At 40.0% G+C, this 23,563-nt stretch overlaps 1 protein-coding gene across 1 annotated transcript in view; it reads left to right on the forward strand.

Moving 5' to 3' along the window:
• The window catches only part of LOC121375909 (orexin receptor type 2-like), a 107,883-nt gene that overhangs the window by 74,369 nt on the left and 9,951 nt on the right, over positions 1 to 23,563 (forward strand). Inside the window, exon 2 of the mRNA XM_041503611.1 lies at positions 11,461 to 11,842. Within this exon, the coding sequence (XP_041359545.1) occupies positions 11,461 to 11,842 (382 nt within the window). The remainder of the gene's footprint in view (positions 1 to 11,460; positions 11,843 to 23,563) is intronic.

Consider the following 23,563-nt stretch of genomic DNA (forward strand, 5'->3'; position numbering starts at 1 on the left):
GTGTTTTGTTGTTGTTGTTTAACGGCACCACTAGAGCACACTGATTTATTAATTATTGGTTATTTGAACATTTGGTAATTTTTACTCTGTCTTCAGAGAAAACTTGCTACATTTTTCCATTAGTAGCAAAGGATCTTTTATAAGCACCATCCCACAGACAAGATAGCACATCCCACGACCTTTGATATACCAGTCGTAGTGCACTGGCTGGAACGATAAAAAGGCCCACCGCGCTCACCGATGGAGATCGATCCTAGACTAGCCGCACATTATACTAGCGCTTTACCATTGCAAAAATTGTCATTATAATATTAATGAAGTCTAAATTAGGAAGACCCGGCTCACGTTTCAAGCACAACAGTACACGGTACATTGATACAAGTTCAAATTAAATTACAGGAATTTACCGGCAAGTTGAAACAAATCCTGTCACAAAGGTGCCTCATATTTAATGCGCCATCATAAGTTTGGTGCCCTTCGAACTTTGATCCGGTACAATACTGTTTGGTATTCCACAACCTATAGTTTATCCCACGAAACGTAAATAGCATAGTTAAAAATACCCCACGTGTCTAAAAGTGTGACACGTCTTTTGAAGGAATTCCAATGGGATAAAAAGATGTTGGTATGCTAACCCAACAATGAATAGTTTACTGAACTAAGTACCAATAAGTCTGTTTCCTAATACAAATTAATCTATCGAATAAATATTCACAAGTAAGCGACTATATTTACACAGGACACCTAGTTTACTTGTGACGATAGTAACTGATTCAGATAGTTTTCTGCTTTGCATACGGTGATTTTTCGCTTCTTTTTACAGTTTACCGACCAAATAATTGTTTTGATGTTTTCAAAAATGAAAATTACATTCTTTTTCCGGGATCAAATGAAAATAACACTCGGAAAGCTAATGACGCCATTAGAAAATGACGTCATTAACAATTGGAACGGGCGAAGTTGACTATTCAAGGGTCTACAGTTAGATTGTAGCCAGTGTTGTTTTCAAGAAATACCAAATATACAGTTAGTTCCGTAGAAAAACGATTCAGTTTACAATGGACATAACCAAATGGAGTTTTTAGATTTCCGGGTGTTATTGTCATTTGATGTCCGCAAATAAATGTAAAAATAAATGTAAATGAATATTGAAATGTGGCATTTACAACAAGGGTAACACACCTTTAAACAGCACTATGCAAATTCTTTACATGTTTTGACAATGCCACATTTCAATATTCATTTATATTTATTTTTACATTTATTTGTGTTTAATAACAACACATTTCCACTGATAATACTTGCATAATTTACTTTGTATAATATTTTTTTTACCCGAGGATATTTAGTAAATTGAAAAAGCAAATAGAAAAGCCTACGTCATATGCCTATCATAACAGCGCTAGTTGCCAATTCCGTAAATGTTGGGGTTTTCTGTGGGTTTTTTGTTGTTGTTGTTGTTGTTGTTGTTTGTTGTTGTTGTTGTTGTTTTTTGCGATACACGTATGTGGACAAGGTGTCGGCGTATGTTAAAGCTGTGGGCCAATCTATACATTTTTAATAAAAGTAATTTGCTTTTGCAGCTATTTAGTTGTAATTTTGTATGGGCAATTCAAAGTATGTATAACCTTTACAGTTTCAAAACAAAAGTTGCTGGTTAGGAAGGAAATGTTTTATTTAACGACGCACTCAACACATTTTATTTACGGTTATATGGCGTCAGGTTGCTGGTTAGAAACTGTTATAAGAGACGCTTTCTGTACTACTGAACAGACCATATGGGGGGGGGGGGGGGGGAGAGAGACGGCGGTGGGGTGATATGGGGTAAAGGTTTCAGAAATACTCTCACGTTAGAGGAAATAGATTATCCTCTAACGTTGGCGATTCTCGATGGATTTTTTTTTTTTCCATTTGTCAGACGATTAAGATATATAGGATTTGTTGATCAACGATTGCAGCATATTTATTTGTCTCGTTATATAAGCAATCCCTTAATGAGACATGTGGCATTTTTCTCTTAGGCATTAGGCTGTAATCCATTACTGATTGAATTGCTAACAGGCTGGTGATCCTTTCATTACCGTCATAATCAACAGCTGCGGCGCGGACCTGGTGCACAAAATACAACTTACCGATTTAAAAAAAAAAAAAAAAAATTAAATATATATATAAAAAATAAATTAGATAACATATCTCCGTTTGCTAAGGTCAGGGCGTAATTTGTATCCGGGAGGACAGCTGGAACAACGCTAGCGTAAGAATAGCAGTGTTTTTACAAAACGTGGAGTGAAAAATAACTCCCGAAGCGCATCTGTGACGTCAGTTTGTGTTTGAAAGATAATATTAAAAAATAGAATTAATCTGTATTAAGGAGAAGTAACCTAGCAGAAAGAATTGTAATTATTTTATTTCCATATAAATTTAATTTGTATTGAAAGAGTTAAGAGGGCCTCATAAAGGAAATGAAGGAAGGAAATGGTTTATTTAACGACGCACTCAACACATTTTATTTACGGTTATATGGCGTCAGACACATGGTTAAGGACCATACAGATATTGAGAGAGAAACCCGCTGTCGCCACTTCATGGGCTACTTTTTTTATTAGCAGCAAGGGATTTTTTATATGCACCATTCCACAGACAGGATAATACATACCACGGCTTTTAATATACCAGTAGTGGGAAGGCCTCATACGGTTATGTACATAAGTGTATGAGACGGAATAGAGGGAGGAAGTGAGGACAACTATCTCCCTAGTGTGGGAGCAAAATATCAAAATCGGGAAGAGCTAACCTGAGACCTTTTTACCATGTACTTCCACCATTCTAGGTTCAAAATTAGTTGTAATCCATTTTAAAATGCCTAATGATTGGTTTGCAACCCTAATTAGCTATTTCGTAGTACTAATACTAATGTGAATAACTGTTGTTATCCAGATTCGGGCATTTCCTATTAATTCGGGGAAAAGCCAGCCTCCCCCCCCCCCCCCCCCCCCCCCCCCCCCCCGCCACCCTATAAAAACGTACGTCTATGGCTATGTAGCCCAGTTTGTGATCCAGTTTATATCGTGTAGGTATTGTGTTCGTATTGCGCCCATGCCCAAAGATATAGTGATTGCATCGCTAAATGCAGTGGGTAGGCGGAGTTAAAGTGACAGATCCTAGTATTTAAACACTACCGCGTTTTTTTTCACTGTTAGATCTGCACGACTGGTATATGAAATGCCGTGGTATGTTCTATCCTGCCTGTGGGATGGTGCATACAAAAGATCCCTCGCTACTAATGCAAAAATATAGCGGGTTTCCTCTCCAAGACTATATCTCAAAATTACCAAATGTTTGATCAATGTGCTCTAGTGTTGTCGTCAAACAAAACAAACTTGTTAACTGTTAAATCCGGGGTTTTTTATAACTAAATCAGAAATCCGTGTGTTTCTGGTCATTCTGTTGTTTGTAAAACCGCGAAACGCATTTTACATAATTCTAAAAACGCGACCGATGCCATATAACCGTAAATAAAATGTGCTGAGTGCGTCGTTAAATAAAACATTTCCTTCCTTAGTTCTAAAAACGTGGGTACCTCTGAGAAGTAACGGTTATGTAAACGAGCTCTAGTCAAAAACGTATACAGGTATCTAAACACACTGACTATTTTAAAATATATTAAGAAACAGAAGAAAGAAAAAAGAAGATAATGCATGTTAGTGGACGACCAATAACAGAAAATGTAAACCCCAAAACTCATAAATCATTGTCAAAACGATAATGTATTAGCGAGAAAATAAAGAGGAGTGCATTAACAACTCATGCTAAATAGATAAACGAGAAATGCAATGCATTATTGCTTCATTTCTAGCTCGTTCCAGCCAGTGCACCACGACTGGTATATCAAAGGCCGTGGTATGTGCTTTTTTGTCTGTGGGATAGTGCATATAAAAGATCCCTTGCTACTAATTAAAAAAACATGTAGCGGGTTTCCGCTCTATGACTGTGTCAAAAATGACCATGTGTTTGACATCCAATAGCCGATGTGCTCCAGTGGTGTCGTTAAACAAAACAAACTTCTCATTTCTATCTTACACCACATCAAATCTCATAGACGACAATCGTTACATGTGTTGCTAAAACTGTTATACGCAGTGTTTCAATGAACATTTACACCATGTATATCAATACCACCATCCCTCACTTTTAGAGTGAATTAGAAGAAAACTGGGGTTAAGCTGATAGTTTCAGACATTACGGGAAGCGTCTTCGACAAGCCTAGTTCCGCAGAGCAGGACACAAATTAGCATCCTAGTTTTGTTAACACCTCGCAGGTTTCAAACACAGTAGTAGCTGGTACACTGATACTGTCAATTCTAGAGATACTAAAACAGTTGCGTGCATGTTCCCGCGGAAAAGTAAAAAAAAAAATGGGTTCCGAATTTACAATGGCTGGTCTTGTTTTAAACGCAGGTTTTAAAGTATTTTTAATATATATATATGTAGTTACACGCGTGTACCATTAAAACAGGCTTTGTCAATTTATCCCTAGATGTCCTGAAATGCAAGTCAAATTCTTCACAACAAATGTAGGTGTATGCAATACATGCAAATGAGCATCTTTCGTTGTAAAGACTGAATTTTTCACAATAAATAAATAAATTTGTATTGCAAATCCTTCTGATACGTTGTATTCTTTGGGGGTCTTTTTATTGCTGAAGCGGGTTAAGTTCTTGTCACTGTGTGTGTGATCTGATTTTTCAAACTGTTATGTAATTTATAATACCTAAGCGGAAATCAGGGCACATAAAAATACAAACATTTAAGGCAAAATCTGTCTGATTCTCAATAAAGTGGCAATAAAGCCGGGTTGTTTTACACCTGAAATCAAACATTACTTACATCGCACTGTTCATATCCATATCCGTGCATCCGAAGTGTTTCTGCCCATTGGGCTATTTCTAGTTCCAGCCAGTGCACCACGACTGGTATATCAAAGACCGTGGTATGTACTACTCTGTCTGTGGGATGGTGCATATAAAAGATCCCATGCTGCTAATCGAAAAGAGTAGCCCATGAAGTGGCGACAGCGGGTTTCCTCTCTCAATATATGACCATATGTCTGACGCCATAACCGTAAATAAAATGTGTTGAGTGCGTCGTTAAATAAAAACATTTCTTTCTTTCTTTTTCCCGAAGTGTTTCTGATAATCCTGGTGTTTTTAATACCACGGAATGCATTTTTCTTTCTTTGTGTTCTTTCTTTTTTAAACGCACGTAGGCTACTTCCGAAAAGTAATTGTTATGAAGACGATCTCTAGTCTATTTTTATGAATATTTCCCCGTTTCAATCTCAGACACTCTAGTTTCTCTCTATTGTAACTTTATCCAAATATGTTACAGGTTTTATAGATTAGCCAAACTTAGAATCTATTTTCACGGGTTAAAACTAGGGTCTATGACTCTAAGTATTATATTCCTGTCACGGGGATTCTATAATTCCCGTAACTGAATAAAACACGATTATCAAAATATCTCTCCTAACTGTATATCTATTAGATCTCTCTGTAACAGGCTGTTAAACCCTAGTATGGCTCGTCTCTAGGTATGATCAGAGATACGATCTTATATAAGTATATGTAATATAGAACGTTTAGTTCACTAGAAACACAACAAAACACAATACACTTTGGAATCTGTATTAACCTACGCTGACAAATGTACAGCCGTAGTAGTTAATTAATAACAACAATAATAACAACCCAGAACTGATCACTTAATTAGTTAATCTCTAGGTGTCTAGTTACACAATATGCGAATCACTTCACCGTGACACAACACCCACACGTGTGATAATTGAGAAACGCTTCTAGGAGAAGTTAATTAATAAAGGAATTACCACTCTATTCCTAACTGGTTAATTTTTAATTAACCCTTACTACTCGTTCAATAACGTGTGATAATTGAGAAACGCTGCCAGGAGAACTTAATTAATAAAGGAATTACAACACTATTCCTAACTGGTTAATTTTTAATTAACCCTTAACTACTTATTCATTAACCTTGTAACACAGAATTAATACTGGTACCTATCACAATAAAGACAATAACCTACAGTTTACCTAGGTCTTCTAGGATGACTGGCTAAGCTTTATTTTACCAAATACTCATATAATGTTAGAACAAAAAGTCTACGATTTACTTCGTCAGATGACCGAAGACACTGTCTAAAGAATATTGGTATAATACAGTATTAAATCCATACCAGACTTAAAATCACATCAAGGTTATACACAGAGCAGAAATAATATATTTACCAGTCCGGACGGACACGTTCCCCCGGGATACCTTCCTTTTTGGTTCTCCCCGATATCTCTAAAAAACTAGCTATTTATTATAAAATCAGAAATTCGCCTGGGGGTACAAGGCGGTACCTCCCCCTATCATCTGATATTTCCACCGCGACTAAGCGGTATTATTTCTCTCTGATCGTCAGACTTACTGACGCCATCGTCGCCAAATCACGGTTGTAAAAACCGCACTCGCAGGGGTATTACGTAACTACTCGCCACATGGCCTCCGCACCTGGCTAAGGGTGTGTATTAGGCGTACCGATCGAGGACTGTCGCGCAGAAGTATTACGTAACAAGTGCACACGACCCTCAAAAACAATTAATATCGCCACATGCGAAAAGAAATTAAGAGCATGTACCGTCACACACCCCCACCTCAAAAAGGATATTTCCTCTACTCTAGGAATAGGGAAATATACTACATTAAAACAGAAAGGTGCGTTAACCGACGCATACGGGCATTTATAACACATGTAATAATAAGGTGACTACCAGTAATCACACTGAGTCTCTGAGTCCCTGGTATACAAAATAAAATATATATAAACAAAACAGAAATCAAGAATGTCAACACATTATCATAACGTTCAACTTCGGGACAGGGCATCAGCGGTTACTTTGGATGTGCCCTTGATATGTCCAATGGTAATTGGGTATTCTTGCAGAGGAAGACTCCATCTCAAAACTCTCTGGTTGGAGGCTTTCATTAGGATGGTCCAGTCCGTCTTCGTCTTCTTGGAACAGCACAGCTCCAGCACCCAAGTCACTGGCACCCACAGCTAGCTTGAACGGCATTCGGTAGTCTGGTGCTGCCATCACGGGAGACGAGTAGCGCCTCTGCTTGAGACGGTTGAATGACTTCTCGCATTCACCTGACCAATGGAACTTCGTTTCCTTCTTTTTCAGCGTCGCACGTTTTCCAGGTTTTCTCCGATAGGCATGCTGTCGAATCGGTGTAGCGTTGGGTTCCAAGCGCACATCTTGGCTTAAGGTATTGGTAACCGTTGGAAGGTTCTGACAAATGGAAACATTGTCTTGTTTCAACGTAGTCAACTTTGCTCGCTGGGGGTTCAAGTCTGCTAGAATCTGGCCGTTGGCCAACTTGATCTCTGCAGGCTTGACGTCATCACAGGAAATTGAGTGACTCTCAATTTGGACCGGCAACACTGGAACTATCGGCAGTCTGTCAAAATAACCTTTTAGCAAATTGATGTGACAATACCTACTTTTCCTAACCCTATCAGGAGTGTTTATCACATACCCTGTCTCATTAACCCGTTTGTGCACAACATAGGGACCGAAATACCTGTTCTGTAATGAACCCCGTTTAATGGGAAGGTACAGCAGCACTTTATCCCCTGGTTTAAATTCCCGACTCTTAGCCTTCCTATCAAACACTGATTTTATTTTGCTCTGAGCTTGGCTCAGTTGCTTCCTATCCTTTCTATCTCTAACTCTCTTATTCATTAATACTCCCTTGTCCACAGTTAACAAGGTAGTGCGAGCTGCCAACAAATTTGGATCAGCCCCCTGCTCTAGTACTAACTCTTGTCTATTACAAGGTAAGTCCCCTCTATCAAACACAACTGGTTCATTTACCCTCTGCGGGAGATCAACAGGTTCCACCACATTTAATTCCTCAGTTGACTTATCTACCATTTTACTGATAACCTCATCCACTCCAATTTCATGGCTCACACACGTATCAGACAAATCACAAATATCCTCTGGGTCTCGTGCTAACCTACTGGCCATAGCCCTAGTCATTACACACGCAGGATATTTAATCTCATCAACCTCACACTCTTCTATTGGTAACGTGCTGTCTTTAATTAACAGTTGGTCACATTTCGGCTGACAACACTGACTAGTCAAATCATTTCCCAACAAAACTCCTATGTTTTCAAAAGGCAAGTCCTTCACAACACCCATAATGACTGGTCCCGTCACAAACTTCGAACACAAGAAAACCTTATGTAACCTGACAACCATATTTTCTCCAGTAACCGAGGTTAAAACCAAACTACGTCCCGTATCTGAATTTTCAATACCAGCTAAACACTCTTGCGTGATCAGACTCTGACTACACCCGGTATCTCTATAGATTGATATTGCCTTAGGACTCAATTCTTGTTTCACATCACAAACCATACCAGTGGACACATATGGGTTTACTTTCTCTGCCATGGGACTAACCATTAACTCTCTCGCTAACGGAGCTGACCTCACTAAACCGACCACTTGCGCATTATCGCGTTTCCTTTTAAAACAGTCCCCGATAAGATGGTTATCCTTTTTACAGTAACTGCAATGTGGACGAAAAGTTCGTGCATTGGCTGATAATGCAGGTCTATCCTTACTTTGCCCACCAGGTGCATTCCTTGCCTGACTAGCTGACCAACTAGATGACTCTCCCCGATAGTTACTTTCCCCGGAAAAACCTGGCTGAAATTTCTTCTTATCACCCTGTTGTAAAGAGCTACCCGGTACTGCCTGAGCTTTGTGTATTAACACGTAATCATCTGCCACTATGCCTGCCTCCTCTATCTTTTTGACATCACGATCCTCTAAATGAATACGTAAGCTAACTGGTAATCCATTTTTAATGTCCTGTAAGATCAACAACTCCCGTAACTCGGTATATGACTCTACCTGATGAGACACCACCCATTTATCAAACATCCCTGCCTTCTTAGCCACAAACTCACTATAAGACTGACCCTGCGTTTTTCTCAACTCGCTATACCGTAAACGATAATCCTCAGGTCGTAATTCATACGCCCTCAACACCGCAGCCTTAACTAGGTCGTACTGACTTCCTCGCTCATCACTCATTGAATTATAAGCGACACTAGCCTTCCCCTTAAACTTAGACACGGCTAACAATGTCCACTTAGACTGCGGCCAATTTAGCTGCTTAGCGGCCCGTTCAAAAAGTTGGAAGAACATGTCTAACTCCTGATCGTCAAATACAGGCACTGATCTATAAGCCTCCGACATGTTAAAACCATTTCCCGCCTCACGTCTAACTTCTTCAGTATTCAACTTTAACTCATGTTCCACTTTTAATTTTTCTAACTGGAATTCTCTATCCCTCTCTTCTCTTTCTCTCTCTCTCTCTCTCTATCCCTCTCTTCTCTTTCTCTATCGCTATGTCTATCTTCTCTATTTCTCTCTTCTCTTTCTCTCTCTCTCTCTCTATCTTCTCTATCCCTATCTCTATCTTCTCTCTCCCTCTCTTCTCTTTCTCTCTCTCTCTCTCTCTCTCTCTATCTCTATCTTCTTTTTCTCTATCTCTATCTTCTTTCTCTCTCTCTCTCTCTCTCTCTCTCTCTCTCTCTCTCTCTCTCTCTCTCTCTCTCTCTCTCTCTCTCTCTCTCTCTCTCTCTCTCTCTCTCTCTATTTAATGCACGTTCTTCTCTTTCGTACTCAAGCTTTTTAAAAGCTAACTGTTGTTCCATACTCAAGTCACTTATCTCTATCTCTGGAACAATCTCACTTTCTTCCATAACAGGACTATCACCAAAAACTTCCTGGATAATAATTGTCCTTATATCTCCTAAGGTTTTAGCTGATGTTAAATCAATTTCTCGCTCACCCGCGATTTCAACTAACTCGGCCTTACGTGCTCGCTTAATCTCCACTACACTGAGCGTAGGCCTATCCAGCAAATTCTTATCCATGTTTAGATATGACGCACTTATTATTAATTAATTTTCTAGTGAACAACGTGCTACTTCTGGTAAATGTGTAAAAATTAATTTTTAAAGCCCCCATTTACAAACAATACTTTTTTTAATATGCATGTCCCGTTTCAGATCCCGGACGAGCGCCCCAATTTTCTACTCCTGTCATGGGGATTCTATAATTCCCGTAACTGAATAAAATACGATTATCAAAATATCTCTCCTAACTGTATATCTATTAGATCTCTCTGTAACAGGCTGTTAAACCCTAGTATGGTTCGTCTCTAGGTATGATCAGAGATACTATCTTATATAAGTATATGTAATATAGCACGTTTAGTTCACTAGAAACACAACAAAACACAATACACTTTGGAATCTGTATTAACCTACGCTGACAAATGTACAGCCGTAGTAGTTAATTAATAACAACAATAATAACAACCCAGAACTGATCACTTAATTAGTTAATCTCTAGGTGTCTAGTTACACAATATGCGAATCACTTCACCGTGACACAACACCCACACGTGTGATAATTGAGAAACGCTTCTAGGAGAAGTTAATTAATAAAGGAATTACCACTCTATTCCTAACTGGTTAATTTTTAATTAACCCTTACTACTCGTTCAATAACGTGTGATAATTGAGAAACGCTGCCAGGAGAACTTAATTAATAAAGGAATTACAACACTATTCCTAACTGGTTAATTTTTAATTAACCCTTAACTACTCATTCAGTAACCTTGTAACACAGAATTAATACTGGTACCTATCACAATAAAGACAATAACCTACAGTTTACCTAGGTCTTCTAGGATGACTGGCTAAGCTTTATTTTACCAAATACTCATATAATGTTAGAACAAAAAGTCTACGATTTACTTCGTCAGATGACCGAAGACACTGTCTAAAGAATATTGGTATAATACAGTATTAAAATATTTAAAGTCACATCAATCACATCAAGGTTATACACAGAGCAGAAATAATATATTTACCAGTCCGGACGGACACGTTCCCCTGGGATACCTTCCTTTTTGGTTCTCCCCGATATCTCTAAAAAAAACTAGCTATTTATTATAAAATCAGAAATTCGCCTGGGGGTACAAGGCGGTACCTCCCCCTATTATCTGATATTTCCACCGCGACCAAGCGGTATTATTTCTCTCTGATCGTCAGACTTACTGACGCCATCGTCGCCAAATCACGGTTGTAAAAACCGCACTCGCGTATTACGTAACTACTCGCCACATGGCCTCCGCACCTGGCTAAGGGTGTGTATTAGGCGTACCGATCGAGGACTGTCGCGCAGAAGTATTACGTAACAAGTGCACACGACCCTCTAAAACAATTAATATTAAGAGCATGTACCGTCACAATTCCACTAGGTTTCTTTTTTCTGTTTGTCTAAATAGTTATTGTTTCTATTACAGACTGTGTCCGTGATAGTGTCTGTCATGACCTTGACCGCCATCTCCGTGGAGCGCTGGTTTGCCATATGTCGACCTTTGACCTTCAAGGAAACTCGAAGAAGAGTCGTTGGCGCCCTTATCGTGATCTGGGTCACAGCGCATGCGGCTTCGACGCCGCGTCTTTGGATTTTCGCCGAGAAACCCGACAACCTGATTCCTAAAGAGCTGACCATCTTGATGACGTCATGTGGACCTCGATCGAATATGTTTCGACTTGAGTTTAACTTCCACATGTTTATGATCGTAGCCTTCTACATTCTGCCAATTCTGGTGATGGGTTACACGTACGTCGCCATAGCCAAATGTCTGTGGTCAAGCACGCGCTCGGAACAGTCACTTACAGGTGAGAACGGTGTCCCTATATCAATTTCTTAAGGCTTTTGATACTTTCGGGGCCGTACCAAGCTGTAACTCAAGGGTGGACCAAGGAATTGTTTTATGGAGGGGACCAAGGACAAATCCCTAAAAAGCGCACCTCAGTGAAAGTTGTAAACAAATTGTCCATAAAAAGGGGTACTTTGATATATTTTGGAGGGATAGATCCGCCTTTGTAAATGACCAGGTGCAGTAATAAATATTAAAATGGCACTTTTTAGTATTTTTCTAGGGTGTAACTGCATCATTGTTATCACTCAGTTAGGCAAGGCAACGGCACTTTGCTAGGCAATAGAACGGTACGTAACGCAGTAGAAAATATGTTTTATCACGGCCATACCAGACTTAAAATAATTAGAGGGTGCAGTGAAAACAAATGGATCAAGGCACATAACATGTAATATAATGCAATTTCCAACTAGACAAAAATGCTTATTTAAACAAAAAGGACACTCTTTAAAAAAGCAGGTTTATTAACCCCAGAAACATATATGGTAGTGTTAGGGTTGGGGGCCCTGATATCACTACCTTACAGACGTGCTATAAACAAAACATGACTACATATGGTACATTACAACAGTATAATTAAACATGTATATATAAAATAATTATGTAATATATGGGGTTAACAGTGAAGTTAGACGTAAAGAAAGAAAAAGGTTTAGAGGGAAAAAAAGAAAGAAGGAAGGAAAGAAGGAAGGAAAGAATGAATGTTAAGATAAGATTTTGAAATAGAAAATATATAATTTTGTATTGTAATAAATACCTCTACGACAATATATTGCTATGTCTTCTTTCCAGGGCACATTTTATCAAAAGAATTTAAGGGTCAAAAATTTATAACCAAATAAGTTTCAGAGTGTATTAGATTGATGATGTAAACTACACCAAATGTTTTATTTATTGTTCCATATTTACAAAAAAACACAAATAAACGTCACTGTATACAAGAAAGTCACATGGCATGCTGTCAAAGTTGAAGGTTGTCAAACATGGATTTTACACATTAGAACATTCGTTTAATAGTGTGTGAATCCACCCCTGGCGCGAATACACTCGACACATCGTTGCCTCATGCTGTTGATCAGACGTCTGAAGAACTCTTGGGGAATGGCCTGCCACTCTGCCATAAGAAGTTGACCCAGATCATGAAAGTTGGCCGAAGGGGCATGGTTATCCCGAACTCTCCTGCCTAATTCGTCCCAGGCGTTCTCTATTGGGGCCAAGTCAGGCGAATATGCTGGCCAATCCATCCTGGCGATACCTTGTTGTCTGAGAAAGTCCGTTACCACCCTGGCGCGGTGGGGTCTGGCATTGTCATCCTGCAGAACTGCCCCGCCGCCAATCTGCTGAAGGCCTGGGAGAACCAACGGCCGGATAATCTCATTCAGATAGCGGATTCCATTCAGATTGCCATCCACCACATAGAGGGGGGTCCTGTGGTGGATAGAGATGCCGCCCCACACCATGACGCTGCCACCACCGAACCGGTGACGTTGTCTAACGTTAACGTCAGCGAAGCGCTCCCCAGGACGTCTGTAGACACGAACCCGACCGTCGTTGAACTGGAGACTAAACCTGGACTCATCAGTGAACATCACTCGACCCCACTGAACACGTTGCCACCGCAGATGAAGCGTGCACCAGTGACGTCTGGCCGTTCTGTGACGTGGTAGGAGTGGTGGTCGAACAGCCTGGCGACGGCAGCGTAGATTATTGGCTCTCAGACGATTGCGTATGGTTTGATCAGACACTCGAGTTCCAGTCGCAGTCCGCAGATTGTCACGTAATCGGCGTGCAGTGGTTGTGCGTTGACGTAGAGCCATATTGGTGATGTAGCGGTCCTCTCTATTTGTAGTGCTTCGGGGTCTTCCCGAACGTGGACGATTTCGAACAGAATTCGTTGCTTGGTACCGTTGCCACAGCCGGCCAACGACACTCTGACTGACACCAAGTCTCATAGCAACATTTCGTTGCGTATTGCCATCTTGAAGCCAAGCAATAGCCCTTCCTCGATCTTCGATAGTCAGTTGAAGTCGTACCATTGTCGAATTTGGAGTGTGCACCGTACACGAACGCAAGCTCCAATTATACGGAAATTCAGCATTGGGAACATGGAATACACGTGCAAAGCGTGCGAATGAAGCGCTTTGTGAAAAAGCAAGTTATGGGCACTTAGCAGACCTTTCGCTTTCGCCCTAATTTACGTGCAAATGTAAGCATGTTTTCGCCATTAGAACTAGTCGACAGTGTCAATGACAGTGGATTTTAATTCATTTATGGGTTGCTTAGACCCACTTTCGTCAAAATGGAACAATACCATGCGTGACATTATGGTCTAGCTAATATAATTGACATTCAGAAAATAATGTCGAAAATATCGTCTGACCCTTAAATTCTTTTGAGTAGTATATATATATATATTTTTTTTTTTTGGGAGGGGGGGGGGGGACAATTGGTTTCCTGACTCCTCCATCGACCCTAACCCCACCCCGACCCCCCGTAGTATCGAATCCACTCAAAGTACCCATTCTCCACGACTGATATATCAAATGCCGTGGTATGTGTTATCTTATATATAGACAAGTGTACATAAAAGATTCCTTTCTGCCAATGGAAAAATGTCAGAATTATCAAATGTTTGACATCCAGTAGCTGCTGATTAATAAATCAATGTTCTCTAAGTGCACCATTAAACAAAACAATGTTTACGAGGTAGAATATTTACGTAATTGTAATATAAAGTTGAGGCTTTAGATGCACGTTGCAAATAACAGGAAGAGGTTTTTCTTTGAAAATAATAATTGGAATGCGTCTGCCACATAACTGGTTTCACTTGGGTTGTTGCTTCATAATGACATAATATATGACGTACGTATTCCTTTGCGAGAAAGACAGTTTAAATGCATTTTTCAAATAACAGCAGGTGTTTTTTCCCATCGAAATGACTAACGAGAAATGTAATGCATATGTCTTAAAACTGGCCTGGTTAGAGTTATTACATCATATGACTTGTGAAGTCAAATGTGACGTAGATAGTTTACATGAGGTAGAATCGATACATATACGTTACAAATAGCAGCAAGTATCATCCGCCTCAAAAAGAAAACCAGGAAACACAATTAATTTATCACAAAACTGGTTTGATTACGGTTAACCTTACTTCATTATATCGCTGGTGAATTCTTCTGCGAGGTAGAGAGTTACAGTTAACAAGGTATAACCTTTACATATACGTCTCAAATAACAGGAAGAATCCTTCGCTTAGAAAAGAATATTGGGAAACACAATGCATTTGTCACAATACTGGTCTGATTACGCTTAACGTCACTGTATAATAAGGTTTGTGAATTTCTTTGCGAGGTAGGGGTTTTTTCTTCATTATATTAGGTAGAATATCTACTTAGGCGTTTCAAATAACGGTAGGAATACGTTGGTTTTTATGTTGTGTTTGTTTTGGGGGTTTTTCAGAAAAAGAATAATGGTATTGTCAGAGATAAGGAAATAAAAGTTGACTTAAAAGTTAGGTATCAAACCTCACACTAAATACTGATAATGTTAACCTGGGTAAACTGTTATGAAGATGACAGTTATAATTTACATATTAAGACAAACGCAATAACATAAACACTGATAATGTTAGTTTAGACTCACATACCTATTCTGTTTAGGAGAAATGTAAACTGTGGTATGATATATATATATATATATATATATATATAGCATATATATAGCATACTAAACGAGCTTGCCTGTCATATCATTTTTATGAAATGAGTGAATAGTTTTGGTATCTGACGAGCGAAAGCGAATGAATGAATGAATGAATGTTCAACAACACCCCAGCACGAAAAATACATCGGCTATTGGGTGTCAAACTATGGTAAATGCAAAAACAATGTGGAAGCGAAAGCGAGTCAGATACCAACATTGTTCACGAGTTTCATAAAAATGGTATGACAGGCAAGCTAGTTTAGTATTTCATTTATTACAAACTACCTGCAAATAAGCCACAACGCAGTAGTAAGCAGATGTCGAGACCTACTACACGTTATTTTTCTACGAAATTGGTCAGCATGTGATCTACGCCACGCTCACGTCACGCCAATATTACACTAGTTAGATATTGTGTGGTTGTTATGACGTGAGCAATATCTTACACTGGTGTGTAATAAGGTGTGATGTTATACATGCGATACGATATGGTACGATACAATACAATGCAATGCAATACAATATAATACAATGCAATACAATGCAATGCAATACAATATAATACTAGTATATGGTACAAGGTTCACCTAAAGATTCTGTATCAAACCTCTCAGGTGACAAGTCCATTGTTTATCTACAACTGGTATATTTGTGGGGAAAGTGCTCGCGAGCGTGCGCACACACATACACACACATATACATGCACACAAACCTTTTTCTGCTAATTGACATTCCATTCCATTCCAATATTTATTTACATGCTCATATACCACGAAGGTTTCAAGCATGTCTGTCCTGGGCATAATCTCTGGCCTTTGCCAGTGACTAAGTCCAGGACAGAAAAGGGTGGGGGATAAGTTTGAAGTGGGCAGATTTTGGAATAAGAATTTAGTTGTGTCCAGCGACTGCGCGGACCGACTAGTAGACACCGAAAATGGGCCGTGTTCTGACTGGCTGAATTTCGATTCCTTCGGGTCTAACTAGAAAAAGCTAAAGTCTACGGAGAATAACTGCACCTAACATCATGTCCGGACTAAGAATTTAAACCCAAAAATAAGTTTGACTGCTCGGCCAAAAAGGTTTTAAGGTGATTTGAGCAATTGAACGGGCGCCAAAGTAAATTGCGTTGGACTATTTATAAAAAAATAAACATAAAGATTTTGAAGCTCGATCGAAAAAGTTTAAAGTCCAACTAAGCCCAAAAAAGGAGGATACCTGTCCTAGGTAAGGTTGTACTACTTCGGGGAGCTTGGAGTGTCTCGGAGCGACGGCAGCTTATCCCTGATCTGCTGTAGATGTTGGACCACCTTGGAATAGTCGGGGCCGCAGACCGCTTGTAGCATCCTGTGGATCGATCTGTTGTCGAGTTCAGCAAACAGGATGCACTGTCTGTAGGTCTGGTCCCTTCGGTGCGTAACGACTATTCCCTTGGTTTCATTGAAGATCCTGGAATGAAGCTCGTAACTGCTGCCGTCCTCCATGGTCTTCCAGTGGTGGTTCGAATATCCTCCCCGAAGTAGTTGTGGTTTCTGCGTGTCCCCCTGTATGTACTGGTGGAGATGACGGCGAAGTCCACTGATGGCAATGGTCCATTCGTCGTCAACAGGGGGAGCGGATTCCGGCGGCGGCTTGGTCTTGGCTGGCTGGGTGGTCGGTGATGTTGCCTTCCTTTTCGTCGCCGGAACAACAAGTCCATGTGGCGACTCGACGGGAGCGGTCGTTGTTGACCGCTGCACCGGAGTCGTCGTCTTTGGGGTGGAGGTTGAAGTCGGTGGTGGCACACTCGTCCGTTTGAATCTCACGATTTCCTGGGTGGTGTACGGCCGTTCCGGGGATGCAGGCTCCACAAGTGGTTGCGTCCTCTCCGGAGGACTCGGTGGGGGCGGTATCACAGGAGGGAGCGCCACTGGCGGTTGAGCCACCAGCTTTGTCCCCCCCTGGGCCTTCCCTAGCACCGGTTTCTTCCTTCTTCTTCCTCTTCCAGTCCCCCCTTTCCGTTTCTGTGGAGGCGGGTCACCATACACCAAAGTCACGGTCGCCCGTGACCCGGTATACGTGACCCGGAACTCCAACATCGGGCCGAAGCTGGCAATCAGTCCCCCCAGGTGGGGGGGCATCTCGAGAGCGCACGTTGACACGTCCACCTTCATCGAAGGACAGCTGGAGAAAAAAGTGCTAATTGACAATAAAGGTAACCTTGTGGTGGACGCTGCCATGCGTTCAACAACACTGAGGAACGCGAACATTCGCCAACGATTTAACTGGTTCAGGACATACATAGTCATTCATTTAAATAATAAGTACAAACACCAGTCGAGCGAGCAGTTGGCTCTTGTTGTTTTTGTTGTTGTTGTACTTCTTCTTCTTCATTTTGTTCTTTTTCTTTCTTTCTTTTTTCTTTTTTGTTGTTGTTGTGAGGGGGGGGGGGGGGGGGGTCACAATTATTGTACATTTTAGGGGGTTTTTTTTATTTGTTATTCATTTTGCTGTTGCTGCTGCTGTTGTTATTGTTGTGGGTGGATGGGGGTTACGTGTTTTGTTTTGTTTTATTTTGTTTGTTTTGGGGAGAGGTAGATGCTGCGCTTAAATGTGTTAAATCAAACTGATACAACAGATCAGAACAGAATAGAGACGAGGTAAACTCTTTACGAGGTCACTCCCCTGTTAAGTCTGTTTTGTTCCCATATTCGAAACAAAGTGTCACAGTTCGGCTTTGTAATATAGTAAGTACTCATAAACTATCGCTGATCAAACAATCTCTACTGAAGCTGACAAACAAACATGTCTTTCTTATACTAGTCCATCGGGTCAGTTGAACAGTTTTGCCAACCGGTACCGAAGAACTGACCAAGATTGGTTTTTTAGTTTTTTCTGTATCATTGGAAATGTATACATCCCATGAGTTCTTTTCTGCCTGATAGCAAGCTAAATATAGTAGCTTAAGTGTTGTGTGCCATTTTGAACACACACCCTATCAAAATAACGAAAAGAACCTGCTACACACCAAGAATAAACTTTTAAAATTACGACCAGCATTTTACTCCAGTCATTTGTGAGACACAGAACGACCGTGTTTTAATATCCGCTGAGGTGTCCTTGTACAGTGTTTGCGTTCCTGTCATTTTAACCAAGTATAACGTATGGAAATACGCTTTGGGTGTTGAATTCTCTCCAGTACCGTCCAAGATCGAAACATTAGCTGACACATTTGTAGGAAATCTGCAGATCGCCCCAAGTGTGATGTCTATCATTGACCCGCGGTTTTTATTGAAACTCAAGTAATTACAAACGGTGAATCGCCCTACAGCGGTGTCTCAATGGCAATGACCACAAATAACCAAGAAGATTTGTGGTCTCATGTTTATGGTACAAGAAAGAAATAAAATACGTTGAAAAGAAATAACTCTTTGCTATAAGAAATCACCAAAACTAATAATAGAAACTTCATTTTCACAGCTAGACACATTTTCATTTCGTTGTAACTTTATTCGCGTGCTTATACCCAATATCATTGAATTAACGTTCAAGCACACTGCGCACTATCCTCTGCACACACCTTAGCTACAAGGACTGTCATTCCGAGATAACTGGTTGATGGTTAGTTCTTAGTGTTAGTGAGAGAGAAGTCGGTGTTGTCGTCTTACAATTCCCCACTGAGTAGTTAAGCCTCGGTCACACTGTCAAAGATCGTCTGGCCGGATCCACGATGGTTGAAAACCTCACGGATGACCCAGGATAGTGGTCTATCGGCGGTCCCCTACGGATGCACCACGGTTTAACTACTGTTTTCGACGGAAAAACCAAGGATTATTAAGAGTAGTGGTTAGTTTACAACGTGGGGCGCTACGGGTCGCTACTGGTCGCTATAGATCGCTAAGGATTGGTACAGTTTAGTACGGACCACAACGGATTGTGACGAATGATGCCGGATTGTATCCGTTGCTAATCCGGCGTCCTGATCCTTGACAGTGTGACCGGGGCTTTAAACTCACACTTGGTGTTGGCCGATACTGGGATGCGCTAAACAAAGTGTCGCAGACAGGACACAGTGAAAATCCGTATATGAAATGGCCCTAATCGATGTCCCGGACAGACATCCCAGGTAGTCGAGGTGTGTGATCGGGACAACGTGCTTGAACGTCAGTTGGATATACAAAGTTTGTTTGTTTGTTTAACGACACCACTAGAGCACATTGATTTATTAATCATCGGCTATTGGATATCAAAACTTTGGTAATTCTGACACATAGTCAACAGAGGAAACCCTCTACATTTTCCCTAATGCAGCAAGGGATCTTTTATATGCACTTTCCCACAGACAAGAAAGCACATACCACGGGTTTTGTCCAGTTGTGGTGCACTGGTTGGAACGAAAAACATCCCCATCAGTTGAATGGATCCACAGAGATGGTTCGATCCTGCGACGCACTCACAACTGGATATAAGTATGAAAATAAATTAAAAATGAAAAGTCAGATCCAATTCAATAGCGCTTTATAAAAGACGAATTACAATTATTACCGGCATTTTCGTGCATTTAGAAAATAGATGTATATGATTTTGAGAGCAGGAATCTTGGCCAAAATACTCCAACTTGGGGGTCAATGTCCAGATGTTCAACCTTAAAAGGGAATTTCTCACCAAAAGAACTTTCTGTTATTAGGTTTTTTTCTGAAAAAAACCACCCTGAAATGTATAACGGTATTTCTTCAGCGATCAAGTATACATTGTATATTCCTTAACAACCAAAAAAACTTAGATTTAACCAATATACGCAAAGATCCAGTTAGAAGATATTGTATTTTGCGTAGTAGGATGTAGAATGTTTTATCTTAAACAAGACATTCAAAATGACTTAAATACTATGCAAGATTTGATAGATACATGAACAGTTAAAATCTGTCTAAAAACATTATGTATATTATTTAAAACCAAAGTATGTCCCTCATCAGAAATAAAATTAAAAATGGCAGATTTAACCATAGTTAATAAAATAAAATGGCTTTCGAAAAAACAAACATTAATTTTAAATCTCATATTGAAGACTATTGAAAACCTAATAGTTATCTCTGGCACTGACTTGGGCTGTGACAGAAGAAACTCCCAATCTTCAGTTGTTTTGCTAACCTCGCAAAATTAAATATTGATTACATATTCGACCCATGGATTTATTGCAAAAGTCCAGACAGCCTTTGTGTTGAATTGTGAATTCCTCCTCTTCAGCTTCGGAGAAAGTTATTATGTCTAAGGAATTGACAAAAAAAAAGAGATGATTTTAACCCCAAACACTGAAAAACCACCAAAATTAGCACAAGTTCTACAAGAGCACCACTATAAGACTTCTACTTCATTCATTTATATTTATAATCAATAAAGCGAACAAGAAATGCTGGTGTTGGGAAAGTTCAGTTGGTGGTTGAATTTTAAAGTGCTGTCCACCGGGACATGTCCTACTCCCTGTACACTGTTTACAATATATACCAACTAAGAAGCACTTAATTTCCCACCTTTAAACGAGTAAATGGCTGGTCTTTTATACGCGGATGTCTCTAAGGACATTACATTTGGTAAACCTGGAATAGACTCACGGCGGATGGAAGCATTACATCTAAACACATCTTGGAAAGTGCCATATTATTCAAATAATCTAACTTTTCTCCACTGAATTTAAACTTGAATTAACGAACGAATGAATGAATAAATGAGTGAGTATTTAACGACACCCCAGCACAAAAAATAAATACATATTGGTATCAAACTACGGTAAATGCATAAAGGAATGCATTTAAACTCAAAATTAAGCTGAGAAAATAATATATATATAAATTATATTATTTTCTCAGCTAACCTGAGTTCTTTTTGTTTCTTCCCTATCTTAATTTTTATGCTAATACCTAATTACGGTTAAAGTATGTTGCGCTGGGTACCCACCTCATATATCCGGGCTATCTATCCGGACCAGTGGGTTAATGGTTAATGAGAAAGAGAGTCAGTCTGGTGGTCTTACACCCCTGCCAGCTATCCCCAGAGTCCTTGGTGGGAACTGGTAAAGGGATGCGAACTTATTGTCTACTGAACTTAACTCCGATCATTTAACCCGCTACATGGAGCGGGACGTAGCCCAGTAGTAAAGAGCTCGCCTGATGTGCGGTCGGTCTGGGATCGATCCTAATCGGTGGGTCCATTGGGCTATTTCTCGTTCCAGTCAGTACACCATATAAAATATCTCTTGCTGCTACCAGAAAAGTTTATCGAGTTTCCTCACTAAGACTATGTCAAAATTACTAAATGTTTGACATTCAATAGCCGATGATAAATAAATCAAAGTGCTCTAGTGGTGTCGTTGAACAAAACAACATAATTAACCACTACACCATTGAGACCTGTGCCAAAGCTCTTTACAACCATGCAGATATAAAACCTCCCTGAGGCACCATCAGATTAACAAAATACTATTAATTAATAATGAGCTTAGCCTTTTTGGACTTGCCATTGCACTGAAATGAGATCCTGCCGACATAAATATGAAGGGAATGCAGTTAAAATATCCTCTTTGGCTATTCCAAAAGTAAACTATTTGTGTCGACAGGACGACGGGAACCTGAGAACTAGACTGTGGAACTTTAATATTAAACCTATAGTAGAATATAGCTGCAGTAGGACCATCACCCGTCGATGTGAGAGGTACTAAAATACTTCCAATGTCTGGTCTGAGAATACTAGCATGGGCGGCTGTTGCTTTAGTTAATGGAAATTTAATGTTAACAAAATAAATTGAACCTTGGTTTTAATACATCATGTCATAGCATGGTGTGACAGATGGCATTCGAAAACAAATATTACGATTTCTTACACACCTGGACCCCGTTTTACGAAGCGATCTGAGCGCTAAGATCACTTTAGCTACCTTATACACTGAAGGTGAGTTTAGCGCTAAGATCGTTTTATAAAACGGGGCCCCTGTTTTTGACGCTCTGTAAGAAAACTAATACTACTGTCGTGTCCGTTTGATACAATTTGTCTTACAACTCGCTGTTTATAAACGTATCCAACTCCTTTTTAAAAATATGCACACATCACAAACGCACACGCTCTCTCTCTCTCTCTCTCTCTCTCTCTCTCTCTCTCTCTCTCTCTCTCTCTCTCTCTCTCTCCCTATCTATATATATATATATATATATATATATCTCTGTGGATGTCTCTCTATCTCTCTGTCTTTCTCTTTCTATCTCTCTCTTTCTCTCTCTCTGCATCTTACCAAGAGACACAGGAAACAGGAAATGTTTATTTAACGACGCACTCAACACATTTTATTTACGGTTATATGGCGTCAGACATATCGTTAACGACCACACACATATTGAGAGAGGAAACCCGCTGTCGCCACTTCATGGGCTACTCTTTTCGATTAGCAGCAAGGGATCTTTTATATGCCCCATCCCATAGACAGGATAGCACATACCACAGCCCTTGATGTACCAGTCGTGGTGCACTGGCTGGAGCGAGAAATAGCGCAATGGGCCCACTGACGGGGATCGATCCCAAACCGACCGCGCATCAAGCGAGCGCTGTACCACTGGGCTACGCCTCGCCCCTACCAAGAGACACATACCTCTTTCTAATAAAATTACCTGTTTATAGATCATTATTCTTTCATCATTTGGTGGATTTAAAACATGACTAATTGATTGATTGATTGATTGATTGATTGATTATCAGAAGAGAGAGGGATTCAAGAAGAGTACAACACAAAATGATGAAAATTTATATCTCTTATCAGACATCTTGGAAACGGTCGAAATGAATGTGTTTAACATCAGCCCAGCGTATTGTCTAATCAGCGACCGTTAGGCCAACACACGAGTGTACTACAGCTACAATCAACGAGGTTTTCTCTTATGACTGCAAATCGTTGGCATTTCAAGCATTCGTACGTGGATCCTTGATGATGCTCAAAGAGAGACGATAATACGTC

The sequence above is a fragment of the Gigantopelta aegis genome, chromosome 6 (genome assembly GCF_016097555.1).
Source record: "Gigantopelta aegis isolate Gae_Host chromosome 6, Gae_host_genome, whole genome shotgun sequence".
NCBI classification, from domain to species: domain Eukaryota; kingdom Metazoa; phylum Mollusca; class Gastropoda; order Neomphalida; family Peltospiridae; genus Gigantopelta; species Gigantopelta aegis.